Source organism: Echeneis naucrates, chromosome 24, assembly GCF_900963305.1.
Source record: "Echeneis naucrates chromosome 24, fEcheNa1.1, whole genome shotgun sequence".
NCBI lineage: Eukaryota > Metazoa > Chordata > Actinopteri > Carangiformes > Echeneidae > Echeneis > Echeneis naucrates.
Window position 1 is genome coordinate 5,511,466 of NC_042534.1, and position 27,597 is coordinate 5,539,062.

The 27,597-nt window shown below is 39.3% G+C and overlaps 2 protein-coding genes across 2 annotated transcripts in view; both read left to right on the forward strand.

The window, feature by feature from the left end:
* The window catches only part of mthfd1l (methylenetetrahydrofolate dehydrogenase (NADP+ dependent) 1 like), a 30,175-nt gene extending 10,488 nt beyond the window's left edge, over positions 1-19,687 (forward strand). The window contains exons 19-29 of the mRNA XM_029496201.1: positions 1,149-1,289; positions 2,241-2,309; positions 4,878-4,989; positions 9,470-9,609; positions 10,578-10,619; positions 12,293-12,396; positions 12,599-12,776; positions 13,434-13,541; positions 13,641-13,793; positions 18,120-18,238; positions 18,478-19,687. Coding sequence (XP_029352061.1) covers positions 1,149-1,289; positions 2,241-2,309; positions 4,878-4,989; positions 9,470-9,609; positions 10,578-10,619; positions 12,293-12,396; positions 12,599-12,776; positions 13,434-13,541; positions 13,641-13,793; positions 18,120-18,209 — 1,137 coding nt within the window. The 3' untranslated portion in view covers positions 18,210-18,238; positions 18,478-19,687. The remainder of the gene's footprint in view (positions 1-1,148; positions 1,290-2,240; positions 2,310-4,877; positions 4,990-9,469; positions 9,610-10,577; positions 10,620-12,292; positions 12,397-12,598; positions 12,777-13,433; positions 13,542-13,640; positions 13,794-18,119; positions 18,239-18,477) is intronic.
* A 3,516-nt stretch (positions 19,688-23,203) lies between these two features.
* The window catches only part of akap12b (A kinase (PRKA) anchor protein 12b), a 34,082-nt gene continuing 29,688 nt past the window's right edge, over positions 23,204-27,597 (forward strand). The window contains exons 1-2 of the mRNA XM_029496709.1: positions 23,204-23,261; positions 23,371-23,529. Coding sequence (XP_029352569.1) covers positions 23,401-23,529 — 129 coding nt within the window. The 5' untranslated portion in view covers positions 23,204-23,261; positions 23,371-23,400. The remainder of the gene's footprint in view (positions 23,262-23,370; positions 23,530-27,597) is intronic.

The window sequence follows — 27,597 nt, forward strand, 5'->3', positions numbered from 1 at the left end:
GCATTGATATTATTAAAACAGTATTAATTTTGGACTGAGGTGTCCACAAATAATATTTACTCACAGTGTTACACTGATGTTATTTCAGCCTTTCAAGCTGAGACTTTGCTGCCGGCGATCTGAAGACACCTTTATTTTTGATTTTATGCCATTATCCCATATAACACCTAAGTAGTTGTATAGCAGAAAAATTAGTGTCTCAAAAACCTTCTTGTGTACACACATAGGCACATTACTTTTAGTTTCCCTCTCCTCTGTCCATGATAAAGCCCAGATGTATTTCACCCACATGTCTGTAATGACAGCTTAATGAAATCCTGTAAATAAACACTTCACCTCAATGGGAAGCAAGCAGGCCTAAGTGAAAGCAAATATTTAAAGAAGGGGGGAAATCACACACACACACACACCTGGAACAACCTTTAAGCTAGTTCAGCATATGCTTACATTTACCACCGTCAGTTCATCCATTCTGTTTCCCTTTCATTCCTGAGTCCTCCACCTTCCTGCAATACTGGACACATTATAGTCCCTCAGGGTATTATCACTGGGAGTGGGAATAGAAAAGTTGTGTTCCTTGGTGGATAGATGTGGTTTAAGTTATGTTTCTGTTTTTGGTGTGGAATGCTTTCCATACTCCATTAACCAGCTTTTCTTGTTTATCTGTCCCTTTTTTGACTTTCAGACATAAATCAAAAGAGAGAGGGACATCAAAATTTTATTAAATATGTTTACAGTTTAATTGATTTTTCCCCCAATGTCGTACCTCCAAAAATATGCAATGTCCATGCGACATTTATTCTTTCGCCCATGTGAAAGATCTGGTGGCTGTCAAGTCTAGATTAACGCTGCCATTTCTCTCAGTCACTGTGGAAAGTTAGTTCACATGACACAAAAACTAAAGCTCTGTTTTTTGGAGAGATACTCAGGGATCTGATGATAAATTAAATCACAAAGAAATTAAATCACTGATTAAAACATCCCACTCTCACATGACCTTTCGCAATAAGAGCCATGAATCTTTAGAATTTCTGCTTATCAATTACACAGATAACTTTACCAGTGGCTGCAGTGGTAACGGTGTAGAATCACCACATTGATTCCCTTGTGGTTTAAATTGTTTGTGCTTTTCTTTTCTCCCTCTCCAGACTGGGTTTGACATTGCAGTTGCCAGTGAGATCATGGCCATCCTGGCTCTGGCAGACAGCCTGGAGGACATGAAGAACAGACTGGCGCGAATGGTGGTGGGGACCAGCCGCTCTGGACAGCCAGTCACCACAGAGGACCTGGTGTGTGTTACTTTGTGGTCTTTTCATTCAAGAAGCGTGGGAATTTTAACGCCGACAGTCTCACAGTTGGCTTTATTATCACTACATCTCAGTTTGAATGAATGAAAATATATTTGGCTCCACATTTTTCTTTTGAAAGTTGAGTTAAAGATGAAAAAAGAAGTGTGAAGATTTTGTGTGCTGACCTGTGCTACATGTGCTACTGAGATGTGAAAATTCTGGTGTAGTATTTACTGGGGGAAACTTCCCAACTGTAGAAATAGTAGCAGTTTGAATAATTATGGTCAAACCCCATTTATTTATAAAAGTATGTGGGTAAACTACAACATGAGAAAAGAAGACAAAGAGATAAAACACAGAAAGAGAATTTTAACACATGCAGTACCAGTCAAAGGTTTGAACACACTTTGCTGGTTATTGGGACAAAATCCGCATTTTCCATCGTTTAATCTCTGTCTACAATTTTCTGTCAGTTATTTAACCTCATATTAGTCAAATTTCCCTCTCCTTCCAAACAGTGTGAGTAGGATGGATTTTGGGCATACTTCTCACCAGATCCATAATGGGGTCAGCTGGTTGTGGTTTCCCACAGAAAACTGCTGCCTGTGTTGTTTCAGAGCTGCACAGGAGGATCCCTTATAAAGTTACATTAGTCCTGTTAGTCAGGATGCAAAAACATCACCACACCTACAGTCAGACCCAGTGGGAGATGACTGTGTGTACACAATACGAGTGTTAGTTTGTCCAGAGTGCAGACAAAGCACATTTTGTGATACATAGCGTTGCTACATTAATGGACTATACTGGCACTTTTCATCTGTCACCGTTTGAGCTTTCTTCATATCAGTATTAGTTTTTTGTATAATTTAGGTAAAATTTTGCCTGGCTCTGAATTGCCTTTTTTCTCATTTCCAATTAACATCCTCATATTTCTTTCTTCCTTTCTGTCAGGGTGTAAGTGGAGCTCTGACGGTGTTAATGAAAGATGCCATCAAGCCCACATTGATGCAGACCCTTGAGGTGAGATGTGCACATAACCCCACTTTACACATTATCCTGTAAAGATTACAGGAAGATACATTATATATATAAAAATCTAACTATCACAAATCACTCTTTTGAGACGCACTTTGTTAGTTGCTTATGAAGCGTAGTGTATGACACTGGTACCCAAACTTGTTCTGATAACAGCTTTGCCTTCCTTTTCATCTTGTTGACCTGTTTTGTTTTTGTTTGTTCTTGGTTGGTTTTTGAACATAAAGCTTGAGTATATGGTTATTGGCTAGGTAAAATAAATAGACTGGGTATTTTCAAGAGTGTAGAAGGGGTGGAGTGTTGCATTCAGCAGAGATTTGGTTACTTTATGTTTTTTTTTTTTTTTTTTTGAGGAAACATTGCAGCCCTGTTGTGTGAAACTGTTTCCTGTGTGGGTTTCCTGTGATTTTAGTCAGGCAACTGGTATTGGGACCGATGGGGCCCCAGAGTTCCATGAGAATTTTCCATCAAGCTTGACCGCCTGTGCTCTTTGTGCCCTCTTCTCTTGTGACTTTGTGTGTTGAACAGACACTGACAAGAATAGAGCTGGCATATGGAAGTAGGTGTATTTGTGTCTTAGAGTATGCTTTTCTGTGTTCTTGCAGATGAGGCAGGGTTTGGAAGAGACACAGTACAAGAGAAAAAGGGATAGTTATTGAACCCAAACCCTCTGTATGTGTCTATTAGGCAGACCTCAGTCATTCTGTGTGTCTCTCAAACATCCTGTCTACGTAGAGTTACACTGACTAACGGAGAGGGAGTAGAGTATATTATAGACAGTCCAGGCGTGAGTCTGTGTACTCACTGAAAATCACAGTTAGGAATATTTTATTCATCTGGCGCTCCTCTGCAGCTGGTATGGTGGATAGCCCACAACATCCACAAGAAGAGGAAATAGTGAAATTACCTCCATCTTCCTGTTATTGTTCATCTCCTTCCCTAGTCTTCATTATCAACCTGCACACCAATTCACGGGTTGACACTTTGGACTATTCATTTATTTCCACTGTCATCACCCTGTTGTAGATTTATTTACTTCCCAAATCGCTTTCTCTCCTGTAAGGATGTGGAAAGAGGGAAAACTGTTTATGAAGGGTCAAGTTGAAGTCCATGTAGTGAATGATGTGTTTTTGTTCCAATGGAATACAAAAAAATTACATGTTTTTGAATGATTATTGATACTGTAAGGACGTTTTTTTTTTTTTGTTTGTTTTTTTTTTGGTCATATTGTGCCTTTGTTTTTTGTTTTTGTTTGTTTGTTTATTTGTTGTTGTTGTTGGTTTTTTTTTTCCCTCTAATTTTACCTTCTCACATCTCCCATTTTTGGCCCCATGCAGTCAGATGCTACAATAATATGGACGTCTACTGTACATAGACAAATGTACAAATTTCACTATTTGTCAGAACCTTTTAAAATGGTTGATTTACTCCCCTCATGGGAGGCTGTTTATGCAGGCAGAGGGAGAGGTATGCAAACAAAAGCTCATGAGGCCATCCCATCCTTCCTTCTTCCTCTTTCTTTGGGAATTCACAGGCAACATAACAATGGGTCAGTCAGCTCTCCACCACATTTCTCAGTAATTTTCCTTTTTAATGTATTTAGAGAGCAGCACAAGCCAATCATGTTTTTGACAGCTGTTTTTACACTGCTTAAAATATCTTATGAAATAAATTATCCATGCCCTATAAATGAAAATGAAATTTTTTTCCAAAATTGAAGGCAGTTTTCACATGGGAATTAATCATTCCCAGTTTTTGACCACTAATAAAGAAAAGTCATATTGGAATCCACCTTTTCATTGATTACAAAGAATAGTGAAACCAACACTGAGCTGCTGTCTGCAGTTGGACATTAAGATTCAAGCAAGATTTACTCATATTTTTAACCCTGTATTTGTTATGTATGTCCAAATATACCACCTATAACTCTGCCTTAAATCAACATTTTTAGCACAATTGCATCAAATCTCTGACACCATGATGGAAACTTATGGCCCAAGTCGAAGTCGACACTCACGATGACTGAGAACTAATTTCTCACATCTACCAGGAAGTAAAATTCAAAAATATATTGTGTTCACAGAGATCTGAACATATTACATTACATATTTAATACATGGATTTTAATTGTCTCCTTGTTGTGTTGATGTTCTTACTTGCATAGTTAGTGACTTAATAAATGTAACTGTGAGTAATTGTGCAGGCTTGAGTGGCTACAAAATCCAGAGACCTGTTGTTAAAGTGCACTTGTAGTTTGTATGTGTCCAGGCCTTAGGGAGTAATCCAAATCAGCAGGGGAAGGAAGACTGGCCCTCATTCAAGCTGGCATGCCAGTCCAGTTCCTCTTAACTTGTGCCTACTGTTTAGACAAACGCAGCCAGCCAAAGTGCATCCACACTTCAATATTTATTCTGGGTGTTTGATTGAAAGATGTTGAATTTAGTATGAAAGAGCTGGTTAGTCTTTATTTAACTTTAGTGGGCTTTGTTGTCGTGGGATACACTGTTTTCTTAACTGCTCCTGTATGTTTGTGTGCCCCTCATATTGTTGCAGGGTACACCAGTGTTTGTTCATGCTGGGCCTTTTGCCAATATCGCCCATGGCAACTCCTCGGTGCTGGCAGACAAGCTGGCCTTGAAGTTGGTAGGCCGGGACGGCTTTGTTGGTAAGCGCACTCATCTGTGCATACAAATCACAAACACAAGCTAAGGTAGATGCAGTCATACACTTTTTTGCAGACAATAGACCACAAAGCATTAACTGTAAAGTCTAGCAGTCCCAGATGTGGAGAGATTTAAAGTCTAAGCTTCAGTAGCAAGGCCAATTAAAATTTTACTGTTTACTCAAGTCATAACTATCACTTTGGTCTCCTCCTGTGGCAACCTTTGGCCTATATTTACCTTAGTTCTGGTTCTGGTTCTGGCTCTGCACAATCTGCCTCTCTAGCTAACTACTGTGCTCTGTGTAACTTTCTAGTAAACTAGTGGAAAGATTTCGCACACACACCTGCCAAAAAAAAATAAAATAAATAAAAATACGAGAGAGAGGAAGGAAGCAGATTGATAATCTTAAGAGCCCCTGGAATGCCTTAGAGTAAACGACATTAATCCCTTCAACGTCAATGCATGCTTTAGTATTTCCACTTTTATCTGTCCATCTGTCCTGCTGCTGTCTTTATGTTCTCATTTACTTCGGAAACAGAAATATGTTTGGTATGTGAATTTCTAGGGCTTGTCAGGTACCTTTTGATGTTGCGTAAAAATCTCCTCCAGACTTGTGAATATCTATGTGTCAGACATGTTTACAGGTAAATGGAGTTAAAGGTGAAGAAGGGGAAAGGTAACATTAATACAAGCTGTCATCTATGAGCTGGGTAAATTTGTAGCCAGTGTGGCCAGAGAGTTGGGTTTCACAACACTGGCACAGAGAAGCCAGGAGGATGTTTTTAAACTTCCACCCCACTTGTTTTCCATCTGTCTGTCTCTTCTCTTTCCCTCCCTTTCCCGTCTGTTTGTTACCTGAATCTCAGGTATGCCAGGAACTTAGCCTCCCTCCTTTTCCTTCCTTCCTCTGATGCTAGAGTTGTTGTCTTCAGCTGGCATCACTGAAAACACCAATAACTAACAAAAACAAAGTTAAGAAACGGAATATTAGCTTTCATTGCTCTTGTTCAAAATAACGATTTGAATTGTTCATAATTTTATAGTTGCGTCATTTGTTTAATGTTACAAATAAGTTTGGCTTAGATCAGTTGTTTTATTTATTTATTTTTTTAAGATGCTCTGAACAATATCAAAATTTGAACAATGGATCAAATCACTGTGCATAATGTAAAAGGTTTTGCTTGCGCTGACAAACCCATAGAATTTTTACTAGACTGGGCTGTAGATGGCAACTTTCACCTTACTGTTTTGGTGTCACTATTCACGTCTTTGTCATTTGTTTTTCTTTTTTCCCCACTTTCACCAGTTTCATCGTGTCTTGTTTCCAAAATGATTTACGCGGATGTTTTAAGCACCTCTGTTAGCACTACCTGCTTACATAAGCAAACAGAGTTGGCGACTGGTTGGTTAACACAGTACAGCATTTAGCAGCTCAAGAGCCAAATAATTTCCTTGGAAGAACTTAAGAACTAGAACCAAGAACTAAACAGTCAGACTCGTGCCAAACTTGTCTTCACCAGGTGTCCAAAAACAAAACCCTAAATGAATGCTAGAGTTACAAAGTATAAAAACATGTCGGCCATATTATCTTTGTCAGGAGATGACTTTTCAATAGAATTTTAACATTTTCCTTTTAAAGAAATTGTCCATACTTCATTCATTAATTATTTCAACAATCACATTGATGAATCTAATATGCAGGGCACAATGAAAAGTAATTAAGCCTTTGACACTGCTGTAACTTGAATTAGCATACAGTTTTATTGAACAATGTCATTTGTGTTGCAAAGGAAATATAGTTGTGCATCACCATGCTTTGTATTATTGTGGGGGGTTTTCAAGTCACTTTGGAATCTGGGCTTAAAATTGAGAAATCCTGCTATTGGAGGGGGCTGCTCAAGGTTGAATTATTCACACCAGATGTGAGCGAATCCTATATCATTAACAGACTGGAGTACTGAACGCAGATAACCCCATGATACTGACTTGATGTAAGATTGCCCACACTGCGAAGCCTCTCAAAACTAGAGCAACCAATCATCTAGGCTCTTAAAGAAGTGACCACTGAGAAATTACTTGGCCTGTAAAATATTTTCATTTATAAACAGAACAGATTGATCAGTAATAGTAATATTTATCATCTGTTGTAGCCTCGCTCAAAAGCACAGTATAACTTATTATGGGAAACTCTTAACAGGAAGTAGGTGGTCGTGTTGATCTGGCCTACTTTTCAACATTTTTGTTGGTGTTTTTCTTGGCCAGTGTGTTGCTACTAATGGTCTGACAGCAGTCATCTCTCTCTCTCTCTCTCTCTCTCCGCTCTCTCTCTCTCCCTCTCTCTCCTATCCTCTGGAACTGTTTTCCAGCAACATCGACCTTTTTCTTCCCCTCTTGTTCTCCTGACATGCCAAGGTTGTCAAACAGAACAGGAAACTTGTAAGCGTTTCCTCATGACATCCACTGGGCTCATTCTTTTGCTCAGTATCATGTGGTGGGAGAAAGCTGGTTGTGCTTCTTGTGTGCTTTCCATGTTTCGTGTTTTCAGTGAGGCTTTTTTGTATGTGCTAGGTCCTGAGTAATTAAGCAGGACTCCTGTGATCAAGCAATTTCTGGAAATATCCATAAATACAGTGTTTCAGACTAAATGATTCACATTGGCAGCCTGGTTCAGTGTACAGAGCCAAACCTCCAGTGTGGTGCTAATGAAAAACTCTGTCAGTGGTCTGTGACCAAAGATTCGAGTTACATTCTTGGGCTCATAAATTTTATGTGTTGCTCTTTTCCCAGTGACATACCAACAAAAAATATTTTAAATCTTCATTTGAATTTGTCTTTTAAATTCCCAGAAAATTTATGACTTAAAATTTTGTTTTTGTTTTGCAGTTTTTTGCTCTACTCCTAGTCTGTTCACCCAAATAATTTTTCATTTTCGAATCTAATTTAGTTTCTTCTCTCATTTCTGTTTTATATTTTCTTTTTTCTTTCGTCTCTCGGGACATACATTTTATTTTAGAAGAGAGCCAACCAAAGTGACTGATGCATCCCATGATAGAAACACTTTTAACCCATGTTGAATTTGATAAGCATAAAAATGCTTTATATTAATTTACTTAACATTTAAGCTAACTTGATTTTAAGTAATTGGCTTATTTGCTTCAAGACTCAATATAGAATAGATTTACTGTCTGAAAAGAAATTGATGTAATTCATTTTTATGGAGCCTTGACAGTGTTACCACACTGAATAGATTAAGTCTTTGTAAATGCTGTCTATATAAGTATGTAAATGACATGCACATCATTTCTGACATTAATTGTTGTTTGCTTCCTGACAGTTTCTCATTATCATCCTGATAATTCTATTAGACGTTGTTTTCCGGTCATTTAGGTCTATATGCAGGCTGCCTATGCACAAAAACAAACATCCTTTTCAGTTACATACACCTTTACGAGTAAAAAACAGTCTGCAGAGTACTTTCTGGCAATTTCGACCCAGATGGTCCCTAACCCCCTAACCTAACCCTACCCATATAATGGGCATATAATTGTAAATTATATTATGACCTTTTTAGACTAATAAAATAATGTAATGTTAATAATATTAATCTAAACCTTGACTGTAAAACAAACAAATCTTCAAGTTCACAACTGATGGTATATTGGACACAGCTGAGGCCAACACGAGAAGGGAAAGACTAAGCAGTAACTCATCTACATTGTATGGGCTTCGGGTGAATACCAAAACAAACTATTTCTGTGTCTCAGTCTATGTGAGGGCTTTATTGGCTTTCTCTTGTGGTCATTAAAAGTTCATGAAACTCAGGCTGGACTGTAATGGTAATAAACACAGACTGGCAGGCTGAGACGGAAAGTAAAGCTAATCATGAAGTAAGTTTATTCAGATTTCAGATGTCTTCAGTATGTTTCATCACTGCTTCATTTTAAGTTTCCACTACAAACACTGTAGTCGTCTGGGAATCCCAGCTTTTTGTGTATGCAAAGTTTATTTTTTTCCCCTACTAGATTTTAATGTCAGCATTTAGATTTAGCTGAAATCTTAGTCTCTGCACCAACGAGTGTTTCAGAACAATGGTGCCACACACACACACACCCACACACACCAGTAACAGGAGACCTTATCTTAACAAGGCTGTCATTCCAGGTGCACTATTTGCTTAGTTTGGAGCGTGTTCAAGAGGCCTGTGTGTAGAGCCATCCCTATCAGAGGCCCTCTGTCTATTTGAGAGCCCTAACAGTGAACCCATTACTCAATATAGTATAGCTGTTCAGACAGAAACACAGTCATTGCTTACTCCCATGAACTGAGGTCATCTCAAGTCATTTAACATACAGTTAGGAAGTAAAGGGGATACAGCCAGAAACATGGCTGGGTTATGAGGTCAGACTATGATTTGCGTCTAAGATGATAAATTCACAGTGCAGCCACAAGCATCACTAACTACTGCAGTTGCTGTTCCCTCAGTGACTGAAGCTGGTTTTGGAGCAGACATCGGCATGGAGAAATTCTTCAACATCAAATGTCGTGCATCAGGTCTGAGGCCGAATGTTGTGGTACTGGTTGCAACTATCCGAGCACTAAAGATGCACGGAGGAGGTCCAAACGTGAGTTAATACAGCACTGTTACTCTAATGCGTCACGGTCAGCACAGTGGTGTATATGATTTGCACTCATGATTTAAAATGACCACTTTGCTGCCTTTTCAGTGTTTTCCTATCTGTAATTCTGCCCGAAAGTATAATTCAGAATTCTCTTCCTTTCCTCTTATATCCCACATTCCCCACATATTTGTATGTACCTACATCTGTATGTGTGCCTTTGTGTGCATTTCTCTGACCTACTGTAGTCAAGATGATTGGCTCAAAGTGTTTTGTGAGGGCGAGAAAAGCTGCATCAGTTAAAAGAGCAACACTCGAGTTTTAATGTCTTTGTCAACTGAAGATGTTGTCTGGGCTTAATTTGGACTTCAGTTTCATCTATTAAAGACCTCTTTCCTAGCATTTCTCTCTTCAGACAAACACAATATGCACACAGTATACTGAATGTTCAAGTGAAACCAGGAAAGGCGTGAAATGACAAGATGTTTTAAAGTGTTTTGGTTTTTTTTTTGCCTTTTATACCTTTTTTTTCTGACAACAGTATGTGACAGAGAGGCCAACAGTAGGTTGGTGGTGGTGGTGGTATTGACATGCAGCATGGTTCCTTGGTCGGAGTTGAACCCGGGAAGCTACTATAATGTGACATGTACACTAACCACTCAACCAACTGCTGCCCCAGTTTGTTGTCTTCTAGTTTGATTTTGAGACCTAGAAATGTTTTTCAATCCCCCATGAAACACTAATGCATGAAATTAAAGCAGTTATAGATACGTTCTTATCATTTCTTGGTATTTGTGGCTGGACCTAATTACTGAATGAAATACTCCAAACTAATAGCAGGATTTGCCAACTGCCTTTTCCACTGGAACATTAAAAAGAGGCACAAGCCAAAAGACATTCCCTCTTTATACCTTGCCCTGTTGAATGCAATATGGTATGGAGGTGCCTAAATAATAGTTTTTCTGTTTTTTCAGGTGTCAGCAGGTGCACCTCTTCCAAAAGAGTACATTGATGAGGTAAGAATACCAAATAAGACCATATACAGCCACATTACTCATACAAATGTATATGTATGGACATAAGTGTGTATACACACACACACACATAAGCAGTAGGACTGTGGTAAAAAGATAATCAAGTGGGAGAATATTTCAGCTGAGAATTATTGACATGTATCTGGTCTTCCAATTAAGTCACTGACTCAGCCTTTTTCTATTACATTTAATTGTCAAGATGGTTTCAAACAAATTAAAACTATTGAAACAAATTGCCAAATACAAGACTGAAGTTACAAAACAGCCATGTGCTTATTAACATCATTATTTAGCATTAGGTCTGTTTGTTACATTCTTGCATTAACTGGCAGAATAACCAATATAATGCACTACAGTGTCTCTTAGCTGAGCCTTGTGATCCTCAACATTCCCAGCATCATCTCAGGGTCCTCACTGGCTTGACTCTCTGTGAAGATGGGAATTAATAGGAGCACTAAGATAACTTACAGCATGCTAGTGTATGTGAGGCAACACAGTGAGCATAATATTGTAAATCACAAATCAAGTCTTTGATGCACTTTGGTCCATTGTGGTGTGCAGTGTATGGCACAGACCAGAAAACTTTTAAATCGCTATCCATATGCTATCATGCATTTTCCGCTATCATGGTCATGGGTACTCATTGAATTAACAGCACAAATAGAGCCTTCCTCTGGGTATGTGGGCCTTCGAAGATGGGAGGTGGGATTGTGTGCCTACATACACATATGTGCATATCTGGATAGAGTCACTGGTCTCTGAGGCAAATTCAGCTGAGTAAATGATGAAGCAGTTATAAGTTAATTGTGAGGCTTATAATGAGAACCAGAAGTACTGAGGTAAACAGAGCCAGGGAAATGAATTTATAGGATCTGTATGGTCTTAATGTTCTGAGCCTGCACACAAACACACACACACACAGTTAGGGATTAGATTACTGTGGTCAAACTTGGAATATTTAAAACAATAGTGTTTATGTGTTTGTGTTTGGAAGTATTGGCCTGCCAAACCAAGTATAGTGACAAAAAATGCTATCAATATAACACATCAAAGGAAATGTACTCCTTGTTAACAAGGCACTAATAGATTTAAGTATATTTAAGTATACAGATTCCCTGTCATACCTTTCAAATTACATCTCTGCAAACTACTCAGCAGTGGAGGAAAAAGTCTCCAGGTTTTTTCACTTGGCGCCCACAGTGTTTAAAAGAAAACAAAAAAAAAAAAAAAAAAAACTGCTCAATATGCAGCGGCATAGCAAACTGGATATTTAGCATTGCATTCTTCATTTCTTTAATATTACTTCCAATAGTGTTTTTCCATTTTCATTGTAGCACTAAAGAATAGTTGATGTTGTAAAACTTCATTATTAAAGGAGGTTTAATAGATTTTCTGTCATTTCTGTCAAAGGGGATTATTCTGCCTGGACAACAGAGATCTAACAGGAATCAATGGGAAGAGAATGTGCTAATGATTTATGAGTAATTATTCATGAACTATGAAGTGGAAGGAATCCTGAAGCTGCAGATTGGCTGTTTTGGTGAACAGCCAGTTTCAGTGCATTTTATAGGTTTACTTATCTCAGTTGAATTATAATTGTGCCTTTGTGACCTTTTGAAATTGATGTCTCTCCCCACCCGTCTTTCTGCTCCCAGAATTTGAGTCTGGTTGCGGCTGGCTGCCATAGCAATCTCAAGAAGCAGATCCAGATTGCACATCTGTTTGGGATACCAGTCGTGGTGGCGCTTAATGTCTTCAAGTAAGACACATGCAAAGATGTACATCCCAAAAAAAAAAGAAAAACTAACAAAAAAAAACTTTCATATCAAGTAAAAATAACCTCAATTGTTGTTATGAGATTGTCCAAAAAGTCCTTCAATCCACAAAAACTAATTTTTGTTTTATTTTTTGCCTTTAAATACATCTCTAATAAGCTAACATTTCCTTTGGTGGTCCCACAGAACAGACACCCAGGCAGAGATCGACCTTGTATGTGAGATTGCAAAAGGATGTGGAGCATCAGATGCTGTGCCATGTAACCACTGGGCACAGGGTGGGCGAGGGTCAATAAAGCTGGCCCAGGCTGTGAACGAAGCAGCCAGCAGACCCAGCAACTTCCAGTTCTTGTACAACATAGAGGTGAGAGCTGATGCTCTAAATGCATGTCTGCTTGTTGTGTCATCAACTAAGGATACTGACAACCATGTTATCCAATGTAATATTGTTTTTGCTTCACTGCGGTATGTCAGACAGTTGTGATTATCCCTATTCCAATTTTTTGAGATTAGGTACTCTCTGTCTGCCAAATCAGAGAATGTGAAAGTAAGAAAAACAAGCTAGTTTGAGTTAGTTAATTTATATTGCAACTTCCTGAGCTCACTGATCCAGTTACACTGCTGTCCTTTTGTGTAGGTCTTTATGTGCATCTATTGGCATGAGGCAGAATCTAACAATGGGGATACAGTAGGCTCAGGACTAAGCTGATGGCTCCAGCTGATGTCCGTGTATTAATATGAGTCACATTTCCAATGATCTGTGACAGTGAATGGTTAGAGATTCTGAGATCCAAACCCCCCCCATCAGCCTTAATTGTAATCTGGTTCCAATTCCACGTCCTTAAGCCTGTATCCGTAAAAGTGTGTATTACCAGAGCACTAGTTGAATTAAATTTTTAAAATATAATATTAAAAATTAATAAAGTCTGGATGTATTTTTAATAAATCTTATTTACACTTCTCTTCCCCGTAACCGGCGAATTAACTTTTTTCCACCTGTGTCTGATGCACTGTTCTGTAGATGCCAATTGCAGACAAAATTAGAACAATTGCCCAGAAAGTGTATGGAGCTGATGACATAGAACTTTCTCCAGCAGCCAAAGACAAGATAGATTACTACAATCAGCAGGTGAGATTATTGCTGCACCTACATATCACTTATCTCCCTTCGTTTACCACTGACTCGCCCACTCACATCAACCATTACATTTCTATTCCTTCAAACCAGGGCTATGGTTTATTGCCCATCTGCATGGCAAAGACCCACCTGTCACTGTCTCACATGCCTGACAAGAAGGGTGCACCCACTGGGTTTGTTTTGCCAATCAGAGATGTCCGTGCCAGCATTGGTGCTGGCTTCATCTATCCACTTGTGGGAACGGTACGTAATGAACAGAACAGAAACAGCAGGCCCATGCTAATTTCATTGTATGGGCCTTATTCACAGCACACACATTTTTAAAGGTGCATAATGTATTTTATGCAAATGCATACATTTATTTTTAGGAATTACTGAGTCCTCCCTTACCAAGACCACCCAACATCACATCATGGATTTTCTTAAAAAAAAAAAAAAAAAAAAGGGTCAACATTTCTATTAAATTCATGGGACCTTAGTCTGCTAATTTTTTATTTATTCATTTTTTTTTGGCATGAACTGAAAAGTCTTGAGTGAGTTTATTGTAATTATTTTCCATTTATGATATGTAGCAGTGTTTCAGTGAATGTGGTCCTAAGCTCTGTGTCTATATAGCTGAGTGAGAAACTGTTAAAGCATCTAATTTTGCTCATGTAATCTAATCAATCTGGCGCCCTGCCTTTACCCTGCTGTTGTGTCCAGCTCAAACATTGATGCTCTGCAACAAAACTTGATCAGTGAGGAATGGGTAGAAAAATTCATTTCCGCTGTATTTGGTGGAAAGTTGACGCAAAGCACCACAATAGCCACATCTGGGAAAACACAACTTCATAGTGTTGTGTTTTTGTTTGTTTTTTTTTTTTTTTTACATTAATTCAGCAACATTTTTAGAGCTATGCTATATAAAAAAATATCATTATCAATATCAATATCAAAAATATAATATTTTTGTTGCTGTTTCTTGAGAGAAGATAATGTGTATTTATGGTTTTCGTTTTTGGTCTATCCACTCCATCCCTTGAAATCATATTGTTCAGCTGGTTTGAGCTGAATTTGGCTTGCTGGAAACTCTTGGTTTATGATGAACAGGAAGGAAGCGGCTTAAGAGTATTTTGCCTCCTGCTGTTTCACCAGTGTTCCCTGAGGACTAAGCTTTGATAGGCTGAGACAGAGGTGTCGAACACTGGGCATGCTGGGAAGGGGTAGAAAAGTCTTGGCGTGGCGTCTGTCCAGGTCTTTGATCTGCTGTGGCCTGCGGAGCCACTGGCACGCTGACGACCCTTGAACTGTAACTCATAACCCAAAGGGAGTCTTCAAGCAGTTATTTGAACTCTCCAGCTTTGCTTCTGTCTGCCAGGCCATAGGTTTAATTCTTTAAAGTCCCACTCTGTATTCAGGTGTACTTCTGTTCTGCAGTTTTTAAAATAGTTCTTTTGGGCAAATGTCACAGTGCCAGTACATCAGGACTGAGCATCTACAGGCCTCCTCTTTAAAAATAAAATAGTTTCTTGTTTCTTCCTGTTTCTCTCTGATTATGCCATACCTTGTCATTTATTAAAAAGGTTTCAATCTGGTAGCGGGCCCTCCAGTCACACTCGACTCAAAGAGGTGCAAAGACCAATGGAGTTCCTGAGGTGATGGTGAGGGTGTGCGTCTGGGTGAAGGGGGAGCTTTAGATGGCGGGTTGGGTTGGGGGTCTCTACAGGGTGAAGAGTCAGGAAGGGACTGATATCACTCTTGAGATATGTGAGGGAGGGGGCGTAAGCAGAACAATAGATCTCTGTAGAGTTCATGTCCCGTCAGAGCAACCACCAGTGCACTATTAAACCAAACTAGTTCAGATTTATTAAAAGTCTGTCTGGTTATTCTATATGGCAATAATGGGACAATGTTAAACAAACTCTACATTAGTGAAAGGACTGTGTATAAACTGTGTAGCTAATACATGTGAATACAGCTTTACTTATTTTGTGTTAAATTCCATATCCACTCTCTTCAACTTACACATAGACTCTTAAACGAGCAGTGTTTCCTTCTTGTTAACAACTTGTTACAGTGACACACAAAGTGCTTCTTTCGGAGAACAGTGTGCTCTTATGGGTGAGAGTTAATAAACACTTCAGTTTCATCACTCTGGCTCTACCTTTCCAGTCACCAGGCAATTTATCCAAGGTTTAATCATAGCTAAGAATCTGACTTAAATGGTTAATTTCACCCTTTTCACACTCTCCACTGGTCCATTAATATTAAAATGTACAAGTGTTTGCTCATGACTTTGATTTCATAATCCCCCCAATCCTCCTCTTCAGCAACTGTGCCATTTGTTGACGGGGACACTTTTCCAAAGTCAGAGGGGAGCAGATATCCAGCTGCATTGTCTCCATCAGGGTTTTCCCCGACAAAGGCACATTGTGTTTGGGCATAATAGGGGGACTTATTTCACCAAGTGGAGTTTCCAACTTTAGCTGTGGAGTGTTACAAGTTTTCTGCGGGTGCCAACTTGTTTTCAGGCTGAGAGGAGGTCCAGCAGAACAGTGCATCTTTTGTTTCTTTCAAGACCTCAACACTTTGTCTTTTGTCTTTGCCTTTTGGCAGTTAAATATGCACCCCAACAATTTATTCAAAAGAGATTAGGTGAAATGGGGCTTTATTTTTTTGTGAATCCAAATGTCTTCTTTTGTTTTTAGCTATTTTTTTTGTTCTATTAACCAACTTAATCTATCATTTGAGCTATTATAATGACACTCTGTGTGCTTGGTTAGAAACAATGAAAGGTATTTCTCACTCGCAGACCTAATTAGATAGTTGACTTGATTTTATGTGAATTATAGTTTTTCTGAGCGTCAGTCTGATTTAAAACCATGAAATATGATCAGTGTTGCTTTCCTTTTTCCAGCTGATTACTACATAATGAAATAATGACTTAAACTTAAATATGCAGGTTACATTATTAATGCAAATATAATATCTACAAGAACAGTGAACACAGTTGGCAGGGTTTTTTTTTTTTTTTTTTTTTTTTGTGAAGACTTTTTCTTTGGTTTTATTAGATAGGACAGCTTGTGGAGTGACAGGAAATGAAGGAGCGAGAGTGGGGCATGACATGGGGCAAATGACACCGGCTTGAACTGAACCTGTTTCACCTCCTGTATATGGGGCACACGCTTTGCACACTACGCCAGGAGGATAATAAGGAAATCCTTATCCTTGAGGGGCAGGGGTTGTGGGAAGTTCAGGTCTGAATGAAATGACCAAATGGGTGATCGCTGATCAAAACCCCTTTAAGACATGGCATCTTCTCAATCGTTTGGAAATGTGTGAAAACTTTTACTGAGGTTAGTCATCAACGAAATCACAATAAATAGAAAACGTCATTCTGAATGAAAAATGATTTCATCTAATACATGCAGTGATACTGAATCCCTTTAAATCTCCTCAATCGATTCAAACTTTGATAGATGAGGTCAGAAGAGTGTCATGTAACAGCAGCAGCAGTGAAACTGGGTGTATTACATCCACACTGCCAGACTGTGTAAGCATGTACTCATTGTTTTGTCCTTTTCATTGACTTGCAAAGCCATGTTTCCTTGGACAGGAAATTGGCTGGTCACTTCCTCCTGTCTCATTTCCACTCAGGGCCCATAAAACTGGACCTGGGTCAGAGGGAAAGAGGCATGCAAAGAATGCTTCTCCCTGTCTAATGAGGAAGATAATTTACTATTTAACTCAGATGGGATAATCAGCCTGGGTTTTGGAAGAGGAAAGTGTTTTTATGAGTCAGTAAGTTGCCTTTGATCAATTGTAGTGTGCAAGCCATGTCCCTCTTTTCATCTCCTGTATAACAAACACTGGAGAAACATTTATTGACTAGAAAATGTAGATTTACTTTTCTTTTAATTTGGCACACATTGCTCATAGCGAATCCCGCCAACATCTGACCCTGAAAGTGCTTGTATCCTCACCTCCTAAAGCTAATATTACCACTGTGACACCACCTGTCTCCTTAACTTTGCCTGCTCAATTTAAGGAGTTCTGTTGTTGTGTATATATTTTGATGACACTGAGAACAGCTCAACCGTTGTCTGTGGCTAAATTCATCTCAGCTAAAGTGCAGGTTGTCAAAATTTTGGTCATCTGTTTCTGTGGAGTTAAATGAGACTAGATTATAGTCATTAAACCTGTGTGGATTGAACTTTGTCTCATTTGAATTAAGGTTTGATACAAAACATGAATGGATTCTTTTTTTTTTTATGGGACAGCTGTGTTGTGGGAAAGGCTTTAATATGAGCTTTTACAGATTATATAGGATTTATTCTTACCCTCTTATTTAGTTCTTCTGCCAATAAATTTTTTATTCCACCCTCTGTCTAAAGACCAAAGTCATAGTAACCAGCTGTAACTATTGTTCTCAAAATACAAAATATTCAGCCAGTCCTGCACTGAGATAATTTTTTTCCTTCTGAATTGGATCCAATAATGTGAAATAATGAACAGTTTTACATCCAAAAGGCATTCAGCTTGATATTTCCTCTAATGAAGTTCTAACCAGCTGCTGCTGTTTTTCCACAGATGAGCACCATGCCTGGCCTGCCTACCCGGCCCTGCTTCTATGACATTGACCTTGACCCAGTCACAGGGGAGATCACTGGGCTCTTCTAAGCATGCCCCAGTTAAAGACATCCACATAGGTATTAGCCCAAATACATCAATATAAAATAGTGTATCGCTGCAGTTAAAATGGAGCTGGCACTGTGTCATTATGAATATTTTACATGCAGTCTTTGTCTATACAACTTGTTACATGAGACTTTTTTTATTTCCTCCCTGGAGTTTTCCGTTTTACTGCCTCATTCACTCAGTGCCAAGACTCCAGTCTGCAAGACTACATGCTCTCTCACTCAAATTCATCATCTTGTTTTTCTCACAGGGTCTCTGCTCTGTTTCCAAGCGCTCCAGCTCCATGTGTGCATCATAAAATCTATCCATCCATTGCACCATTGACAGGAAATGTTTTGTTTCTCTTCCCAGCAGCAACACATTCTCCCCATGTCACAATAACACGTTCTGTGGGGGGGGCGGGGATTATGCTGTATTTGCACATTTGTGATGTGCCAAAGATGACCACCTGCAGCCAAATGATGTATATCTCAATGCTGTACTTTCATGCTTTTGGCCTTACTATACAAAGAGCTAGTTGAAGTCTTAAACCCATACAGATTTTTTCTTTAATGTTTTTACCTCTTTGTTTTTTGGGAAAAGCAAAAATGTATGTTTTGTAAGCCGTTTATGTGTTTTAGTTGAAATGGGTTTAGGTTCTGTATTTATTGACTAATTTGCCACACAAAGCCATGTCAATGTTTTCATATATCAAAGTCGTCTTCTATTGAGATTTAACCTCTGCCAAATGTCCAAGCTGCTTTTTACAACACTACAAGTTACAATCATCTTTTTGAAGCCATTTCTGAGGCACTGTTTGAGTTTACATGGGATGACATAGCTGTATTTTGTGGGGTGCATGTTATTTATGTCACTATTGCATTTCAATGTTTGTCACAACAAATAGTTACATTCAAATGAGGACATTTTGTCCTCATTATCTACTTAACAACAGTGTAAACAATTCCACACTCATTAAATTTATTTCATTTGCTATGTAAAATCGCACTTTTTTTTTTGATTCCTTATTTCAAGTTTACTAATTTTTATGGCACTAGAAGTGGTTGTCTTAATTTCAAGAGAATGGGCTCACCTCTGCTGTGGAAATCTGGGGGAAACAGATTTTTTTGCATTAATACAAAAAGAGTTTTTCCTTGTACACCTCTGCATCACTCACAATTTGCACCCAGACAGATGAATTTAATGCTGCTTTTGCAAAGCAAACTTTCCATTCTAACAACTAGTTTCAACTGTGGATAACTTTCAGCATCTGAGTGTCCTGAATTCCCCCCCAGTCAGGTAATCAAGGCAAATAACAGAAATTGAAATGTCAGATGTGACATGTGAAGGTTTATTTTATTTTAAGTTTGAATTGAACATTTGATTTGAAATTAACCAGCATTTGCTTTAAAAATCATTCGCATTAACATTTGTTGGATTCAGAGATCAAAAGTGCCTTTCAAATAAAAGTTTTATTTACTCCAAAACATTGTGTTTCTGTTTTTACCCCCAGCAGTTGACTTGTAGTTCAGCCCATCTGTTATTTGGAAATATGCATTCTCTTCCTGCATTCCTGTCGGTTCGTTTCCTGAAGAGGAAACAAAAACACCTTTGCCTGTTTCATTTTCACTCCAGATCCTGACTGTTAATGTTTAATTTTCTCGTGTTTTTGTACCAAGTGTAGCTTTACTGCCATGGAACAGTCCTCATGTTGGAAGCATGCCTGGAAGTTGATGGCCAGGCCCCCGCACAGCACCCCAGGGTGCTGCATCTGCCGTTATGAGGTGTTTGGGTTTGCAACATGGAGCCAATGTACATGTGTGCACATGTGTGTTCCTGTTGTAGCTGGCATTCCACACCTGCTCAGTCTGTTATTCTCCACTCAATAGACAGGATCTGGCACTTTAAATACAGTCCGGGCTGCAGGAATACTCTCATTTATACACTGATGCTCCAACGGCATATTTACTGTATGACCGTGTGTGTGTGTGAGAGTGTGTGAGAGAGCGAGAGAGACTGAACCCTCTTGTTTTGAGCCGATGACAGATTTGAAGATGTGGTGTCGGTTGGGAGGGGGGTTGGTTGTTGCTTTAGTGGAGAATCCTGGTTTTGACACGTTATAGCTGTGTATGTTGAGGTTCAGACTCACTCTGTTGAAGCCTCGGGGTCTTTAAGCTTTTGTGTTATAGCACTCATATTTAATAGAGCGGCCAGTTTCAGTACCAAGGACAGGTCCCCTGAAATGTCTGAGCCGAACTTCAGATGGCTCAAAGCGAAAGTGTCACATTCATTGTTTCATCTGAGCTTTTGTTCGTTTGGTTACTTGCAAAATTGCACAACATAATTTTGATATTCAGTGGCTTTATTTTATTATTTTTTTTAAAGTAATGTTTCTGAAATTCTCACAAACTAACTGCATTAGTGATAGTTGCAGAATTTAAGAAAAACCTTTTCTTTCCGGTGCTGTATAGTGTGAAAGGGAGTATTCACTTGTGAAGGTTACTGAGACCTGCTGCCTGTAAATGTGTGAGTAAGCATGCTTGTACCTCTTTTAATGTGGTCTGACGTTGCTGTATTGAATGGACCCTGTGATAAATCAGCTCAGGCTTGCGCTAACAAATAGCTCCTTCCCCATCGTACACCTTCTCTCCCATCCCCCCTCATCTTTCAGATGACTTCAGCATTACTACTGATAGGCCTTGCCTGCTGAAGGTCACTGACTAACTCATCAATCTGCATGGGCTGTATATGTGTAATGACTCTCCCTTTGTGTGAAATTAATATTTAATTTTACTGGAGAAGCCTGAATAATGAATTAATAATATGCTGCTTCACTAATCTGAGACCATTTAGTGGCAAAAAAAAGTTGATGAGAGATGTTATTAATGATCTGTTACATCCTCCTTCACAGCGGCAGTGACATTGTCGGGGACATGGAGGGGAAAACAGTGTCAGGGGATGTTGCTCCGAAGTGCCGACATCAAGGATGACAATTGTGAGGAAAAAAACATATTAAACACCAACCAAAACTACTTTACTTTATTACAAACATTTACTGATTTCTAAAACTGGAATGGAGAGTCCTGTCAGCAACACTTATACTTTTAAAACCAATTAGATAATTATCTTGGTCATTTCACATCTATTAGGAGGGTTTGATGAAGATCTGATTAAATCATCTCATTATGAAACTACATACAACAGATCCACACATTAGCAGACAAACTGTTACATCAGTAAGGGAACAAAAAAATACTCAGCTAAGTTTTCTCTGTATCAGTTAAATGTCGTGCTTCAGTCATCCCTATTAGGTCAAATGCATTATGAAACTTTGAGATGATGACAGCACAGTTTATTTAATTAGATCTTCATGCGTCATCAGTACTTTTCTATTCAACACTGAGGCTTCTTCAGAGCTAACAGTGATACTGCACTCTGTGACAGTAATTTGACTGCGATGGTAGGATCCCACTTCATCTCAAAGTATCCCGGTCAGATAATTACATTTTTAAATAGAAATAATAAAGTGAAATTCAAGGCAGTTCCTTGTCGGGTATCCAGTCAGTGATCATATGTTACACACCTCATTTTTGTGATTTAAAGCTGCTCTCTAGAAAATATATAACTTCCTTTTATATTTTAACTGTTCTTAAAGTGTTTTGTATGTTGTTGTGTTGTTGTCGTCGTCATGTTTGGGTTCTGGTGTTGATGTAGCTGCAGGGACCCTCAGTCTCGGCCTGTGTGAACTTGGCTTTGGGCACTCAGGCTGTAATTTGCGTGTTCTAAAATTCCAAACAAAATACACGACCCAACCTGCAATTAACATTTAAACCTGAACATCATGTCGCATCAGAGCTGCTCCAAACGCACCTCACAGAGAACTATCAGTACCAAAAACATGACGGACTCTCACTTCTGTCAACAAGTATAAAATATGTTCTGTCAGATCATGAGTTTAGCTTGTAGGCAGTCAGAGCTAGATTATAATTGTCTTCCTGCACATTTGATTTTTATGTCTGACTGAAGGAAAGTCGGTTTTAAGAGATGAAAACATGACTTTATGAGATTCTCAAGTAAAGAAAAAAATATATATATTTAGTGAGAAGTTGTGATTGTCACCTTTTGAATGTGTTTTACATGAATTATAAGGAACAGTCTAACTACACGTTAGAGAAACCTTACCCACTTTACACAAACTTTACTAGAACAAAATAACAATGATAGTGATATAATGAAATAAATGTTTAACCTTTATTTAACATTAATGGTGGATAACACCAAAAAATAAAATTAGTCTAATGTCGGACATTATTTATGGAAAGTCTAGCTGTCAAACACTCAGGACTCTCTGGGTCTGGCTGATCTAATTTAATTTCTTTAATAGAAGCCTGGAAATGCAAAAACAAAAAACCAAACCCACACTCTCCTCAGGCTTTTAAATATTACTCATAAAATAAAAGCAGGCTGTTTGAGCTGAGTTTATTTTCTGTGGTATAAATGAACCCGCTGACCTGTTCCCCACTGCAGCCATCAGATACATTTGGTCAGCTAAAAATACAAAAATCTCATTGATAAGTAAATGATAAAGCCTTAAAACAATGTGTGTATGTCTATTCAATTCTCTTTTCTGTCTTCCATTGTGTGTCAGAGCAATACATGTTGCTTCCTGTCTGACCTGAAATATCCTCCCATGGACTTGATGTTTGCAGATTATTCCTGTAACCTTCTCCCCCTGTGTCACCTCTGACACAGGGAGAAACAGAAACTAAATTCCTTTATGTTCAGGAGCTGTGAAGCTTTCATTTCATTTACTAACTCTCTTCCCTCCTCACTGTGTGTGTTTGTGTGTCCTCCATCAGGACCGGCTCTGGTGCAGTAAGGCGTGCCACGGCGCACCGGGGCCCATGTGATGCAGGGAGGGGAGGTGTTGGAGGTGGTGGGGGTGTCCTACTAGAGTTTGCCGGACCTCTCACTTCATCAGTCCAGATCCAGATCCAGGCCAACCCGGGGCGGAGCTACACTCCTGCGCCGGCCGGACTCTTTTGGATACTCGCTGTCTGTAACGCATCCCGGTTTTTATTTTTGTTTTGTTTTGTTTTCGTGGAGGTGTTTTTTTTTTTTAATACATATTTTTATTTTTCCTGTCTTTTCATTGTGACTAAAGAGCAGCAGAGTCCAGCTCCTGACTGCGGCCATGGGAGCAGAAAGCTCGGTGCAGCGGGACGGGAAGAGCCAGGAGGATGCCTCGGTGTCGGTGTCAGCCTCCGCTTCAGCCTCGGAGGTGAAGGCGCTCCAGGAGGAAGGCAGCGTCCTCGACAGCAAGGTACCGCCCAGACTGACGCCTTTTCGGCCGTGTCCCTGACACAGACACAGACACAGACCGCACACCTGAAATCAGTCACTTTGCCTGTGTTTGTAAACACACCTGCCCCCCTCCTTCCCCCTCCGCGGTGCGCAGCAGCGATGTGCCGCAGCCTCCATGTGCGCCTCACGCAGTTTTTGCTGAGTAACGTCTCGGTTGTGTGTCTGCAGCAATAACACTGAGCACGAAGCAGCACCTGAGATGCCACCCACAACACTACACACACAATAACAGGCTCACTGCACTCCCAACACGAACTGATCATGTTATGCCTCTCAAATGATCAGTTTTATTACCATTTAGTCTCAAAGAAGATCTTCCATTACATCTCCGAGGGGTCTATAAAAATTACAGCAGAAGTTGGACACTAAATGGGCATATTAATGCTTTTGCTACTATTAAGATTAAGATAAGATCAAAAAAATGACAGCCATTAAAAAAAGCATAGAGCATGAAAAAGAAACTGGACTGAATGGCCTCACAATAAACAGTTAATATCAAGTAATACTGTAAAATATTAGAAGAAGAAGTGGATTAATATGTAAGCATGAGCTCATATTTTAAAACATCACCATCTGCCTCACCAGATATGTTCAGAGACCAGAGAACCAAAAGATCATTTTCTTTACTTTCCATCAATGTACTGATGATGTTTTCTGTCCATCATTTCATCAAGAAAAGATCAGCAACACTCCAAAACAGAAAGTTATTCACTTTACGGTGATGGTGAAGACAGAGGACCAGATAATTAGCTATTCAGTCTTATTCTGTATTTTAATGGGATTCAAATCAAAGAACTAAAATGATTTGTGTGGACAGTCAAGTCAACATGCTCTTCTCATTTCTACATTTCACTTCTCACCTTGCAGTGTGTTGAGGTCCAGCTGTCATCATCTGTGGCATCTTGCTGATTCTGCTCTGTTGCCTCTGTGTAAATTGCTCAGCTCTGTGTGAATGAATATTTGGGAAGTACCTACTAATGACTGTGTATGTTTCGCCACCTGCTCAGTTCACGCCTCATAGAACCTATTGGATTTATTGACTTCTTTATAGGCGCAAGGTCAACAGGTCAGAATTTGTGGCCCATCTCTCCTCCTGAAAGGTCACATGACACTTAGGTAGACGTGCAGTGAGAGACGAGATCCAAAGGGCTTAACATCTGGCCAACATTTTAATCATAGCTGCATTTATCCATTCTCGTTCACTTGGTAAGAACCTGTGTTGTTTGCTTGTGTTTTTACACACTGGTGTTTTTCCGCGGTTGTTTTCCAGTGAATTGTCATCATCAGTGTGGCAGTCGGTTGTTTTGTTAAGCCTTGAGCTGCTATCATAGGTATCATCATGGCAGATGATGAGTGATTTCCCTCCTGTTTCAGCAGTTACTCTGGAATGTCTCAACAGTTTCAAGGCTGCATGTCGTCAGCGCAGTGTCGTGCTTAGTGATCACAGCGGTGATAGGTCTGGGTTTTTGTGTTTCATGTCTCTCTACCTGTGACAAAATGTCCCAGTGCAGCAGGTTGCTCGTCTTCATGCCAGCTCTGACAATCTAAATGTTTGTTTGTCGTTTCTCAGTCTGGATCAATGAAAACAGATAATGGTGCAGTGTTGGACACATAATCAATCATTACACTGCGACTTGTGGAAATACGAGAAACCACAATTCTTCAGGATACCAAACACATTCATTGCTCTACTGTTTTCTTGGTCAAGCTGGGTGAAATCAGTGACACAAATCTTTGGATCACAAAGAGCTTCATGTCAGATTATTTGTCTCTTTGACTTTCAATATTTTTTGTTCACAATCACACTAAAAAGATGGATTTGTGGACAAGCGTAAGTGAAGTGAAGTCTCTAGAGCCTTCAGAAATGGCACTGAGCATGTTGCAACACATTCAGGATTGCTGTACAATGTTTGTGTTCACATTCGTACCTAATATAACTGCTGTTTAAGCAGAATCTGACAAAAACAACCCTGCATCCATTATCCATCAGTCTATCAATGATTTTTTTAATGAGCTAATCTGATAATGTGAGAAAAGCCCAAGGACACATTGCTTGTTTTGTCTCAAAGAGTTTTGGTTTGCAGGAATAAGATTAAGATTTTATCTGCTTTAACCTAAGAAGTTCATGATCATTTCACTCTAAAAACGGTTGTTTAATCAATAGTTAACCAAATTGTAGCTGATTAATTCCAAAATGAATTAATCACATAATCGTTTTAATTCTGCTGTGGAAATACCTCCCTGTGTACTACTTTTACAGGCCAGGCCTGTACAGTTTGTTTTAAGGCTCAGAGGAAGGCCTTGACCTTGACTGGTGGACTGCATGTTTTTTTCTTGAACTGTCTCAGAGACAAGAGGTTGCTTTGTCAAGTTTTCCTTCGAAATGATACACATGGAAGGCATTTAATTTGGACAATGATGTTTGTGCTGAGATGAAACGGATGGAGCCATCCTGCTTGATACACAGTCGATAAATATCCTCCTCACTCCTCAGAGGAATTTTAGCTATGCTTCTCTCCCCACCACCACCGACCCGCCTTCCTCGTGCCGCTCTGTCTCCAGCAACCTCAAGTGTTATCAAAATAATCACGTTAAGATTGCAATACAAGTGACCCCTTTCATGCGGAAACATGGGTTCCTTTTCCCAAGTTTGCATTGTTGTCACCCACGGCAGAGAAAACACTGCTTTAAGGATATTGTTTTAACTCAGTGAGTGTTTTTGAGATACGTTCTCTTTAGCTACCACCAGCACCAGCCACACAAATGCATGAATTGAAAACAATTATATAAATCACACCACGAGGTTAGACAATAATTTTTATGCCTATTTTATGGTCTGAGTCTATTTTGGATACTTAAATGAATTCCAATAATCACCAGATTGCTATATGCTTGTTGCCGCAGCCTCCTTCTGTGGTTCGTGATATGTTCTTTACTTTAAAGTCCCAAACAGACCTTCATTGTCACTGGTCATCTCTGAACCCCCCCAGCTGAATTGGAATGTCTTCAATTTCTGGCAAAGTTTAAACAAATGTTGTGGTCTTTTTTTTTTTTTTTTTTTTTTTTAAATATATAGAGCGAGAGACCGTTTTGAATTACAAGCTTATCATCTCTCATTCAATCTCAACCTCATCACTAAAGCTTGTTTCTCTTTTCGTCTTAACGCACTTCCCTTTCTTTCACTGCAGACAGACAGGAGATTTTCTGTAAACATACTATGGGTGTTAATATTGCTTTGGGAAACAAGGGGTAATGCCAGAGTATTCACACACAAACAAACAATAGCCGACACACCACACAAAACCACCTGAACATGAGACCTCCATCATGACTCCAATGATCCAACATCATCTTACATAACATACTGTTCACTAATTAAGGCTCCTGCGTTCCTGTATAATGAGCTGCGGCTGATCAGAGGCTGCTGTGGCTCTGATTATCCTGTTTAGCAGAGGGAGACAGAGTGAATGCAGGGGGAGAGGAAGGAGTCAGACAGAGGATCCATTGAGGATGGGCTGGGACAGGGGACAGGCCAGGGCCCCTTGTGTGCAGTGGCCCAAAACAAGAGGAAGGAATCAACATGGGGCTGAGCACCATTTTGGATGGGTGTGGAGCCCACAGAAAGACAGTTGCAGTTGCAGGAGGTCATCAGTGAGATGCAAAAACAGATGAATCAGTCGATTGTTTTGTCTGTCAACCCTCCTGACGACAGAGGTCGAGTGAAAACGGGCTCAGGTAGAAAAAGACGAGCAACCTGTGATTGTTACATCACAGCGCTCACATTAGAAATCTGCAGTTAAGGTTAACTCCTTATCACTTTCAATCAATCAGGTCTTTTTCATAAAAAAAACCTTTTCATCTGTATATCAAGAGAAGAAAACACCAGCTACTGAGATAGCACCAGTTCACATCTATAAAAATAGAAACTTAAATAGATTTTAAGCAAAGACGTTAGTGGTTGAGTTAAGAGTTCGTTACTGAGATCAAAGCTGGAAGAAATGGATCATGTTTTCGAAATTAAAAATGT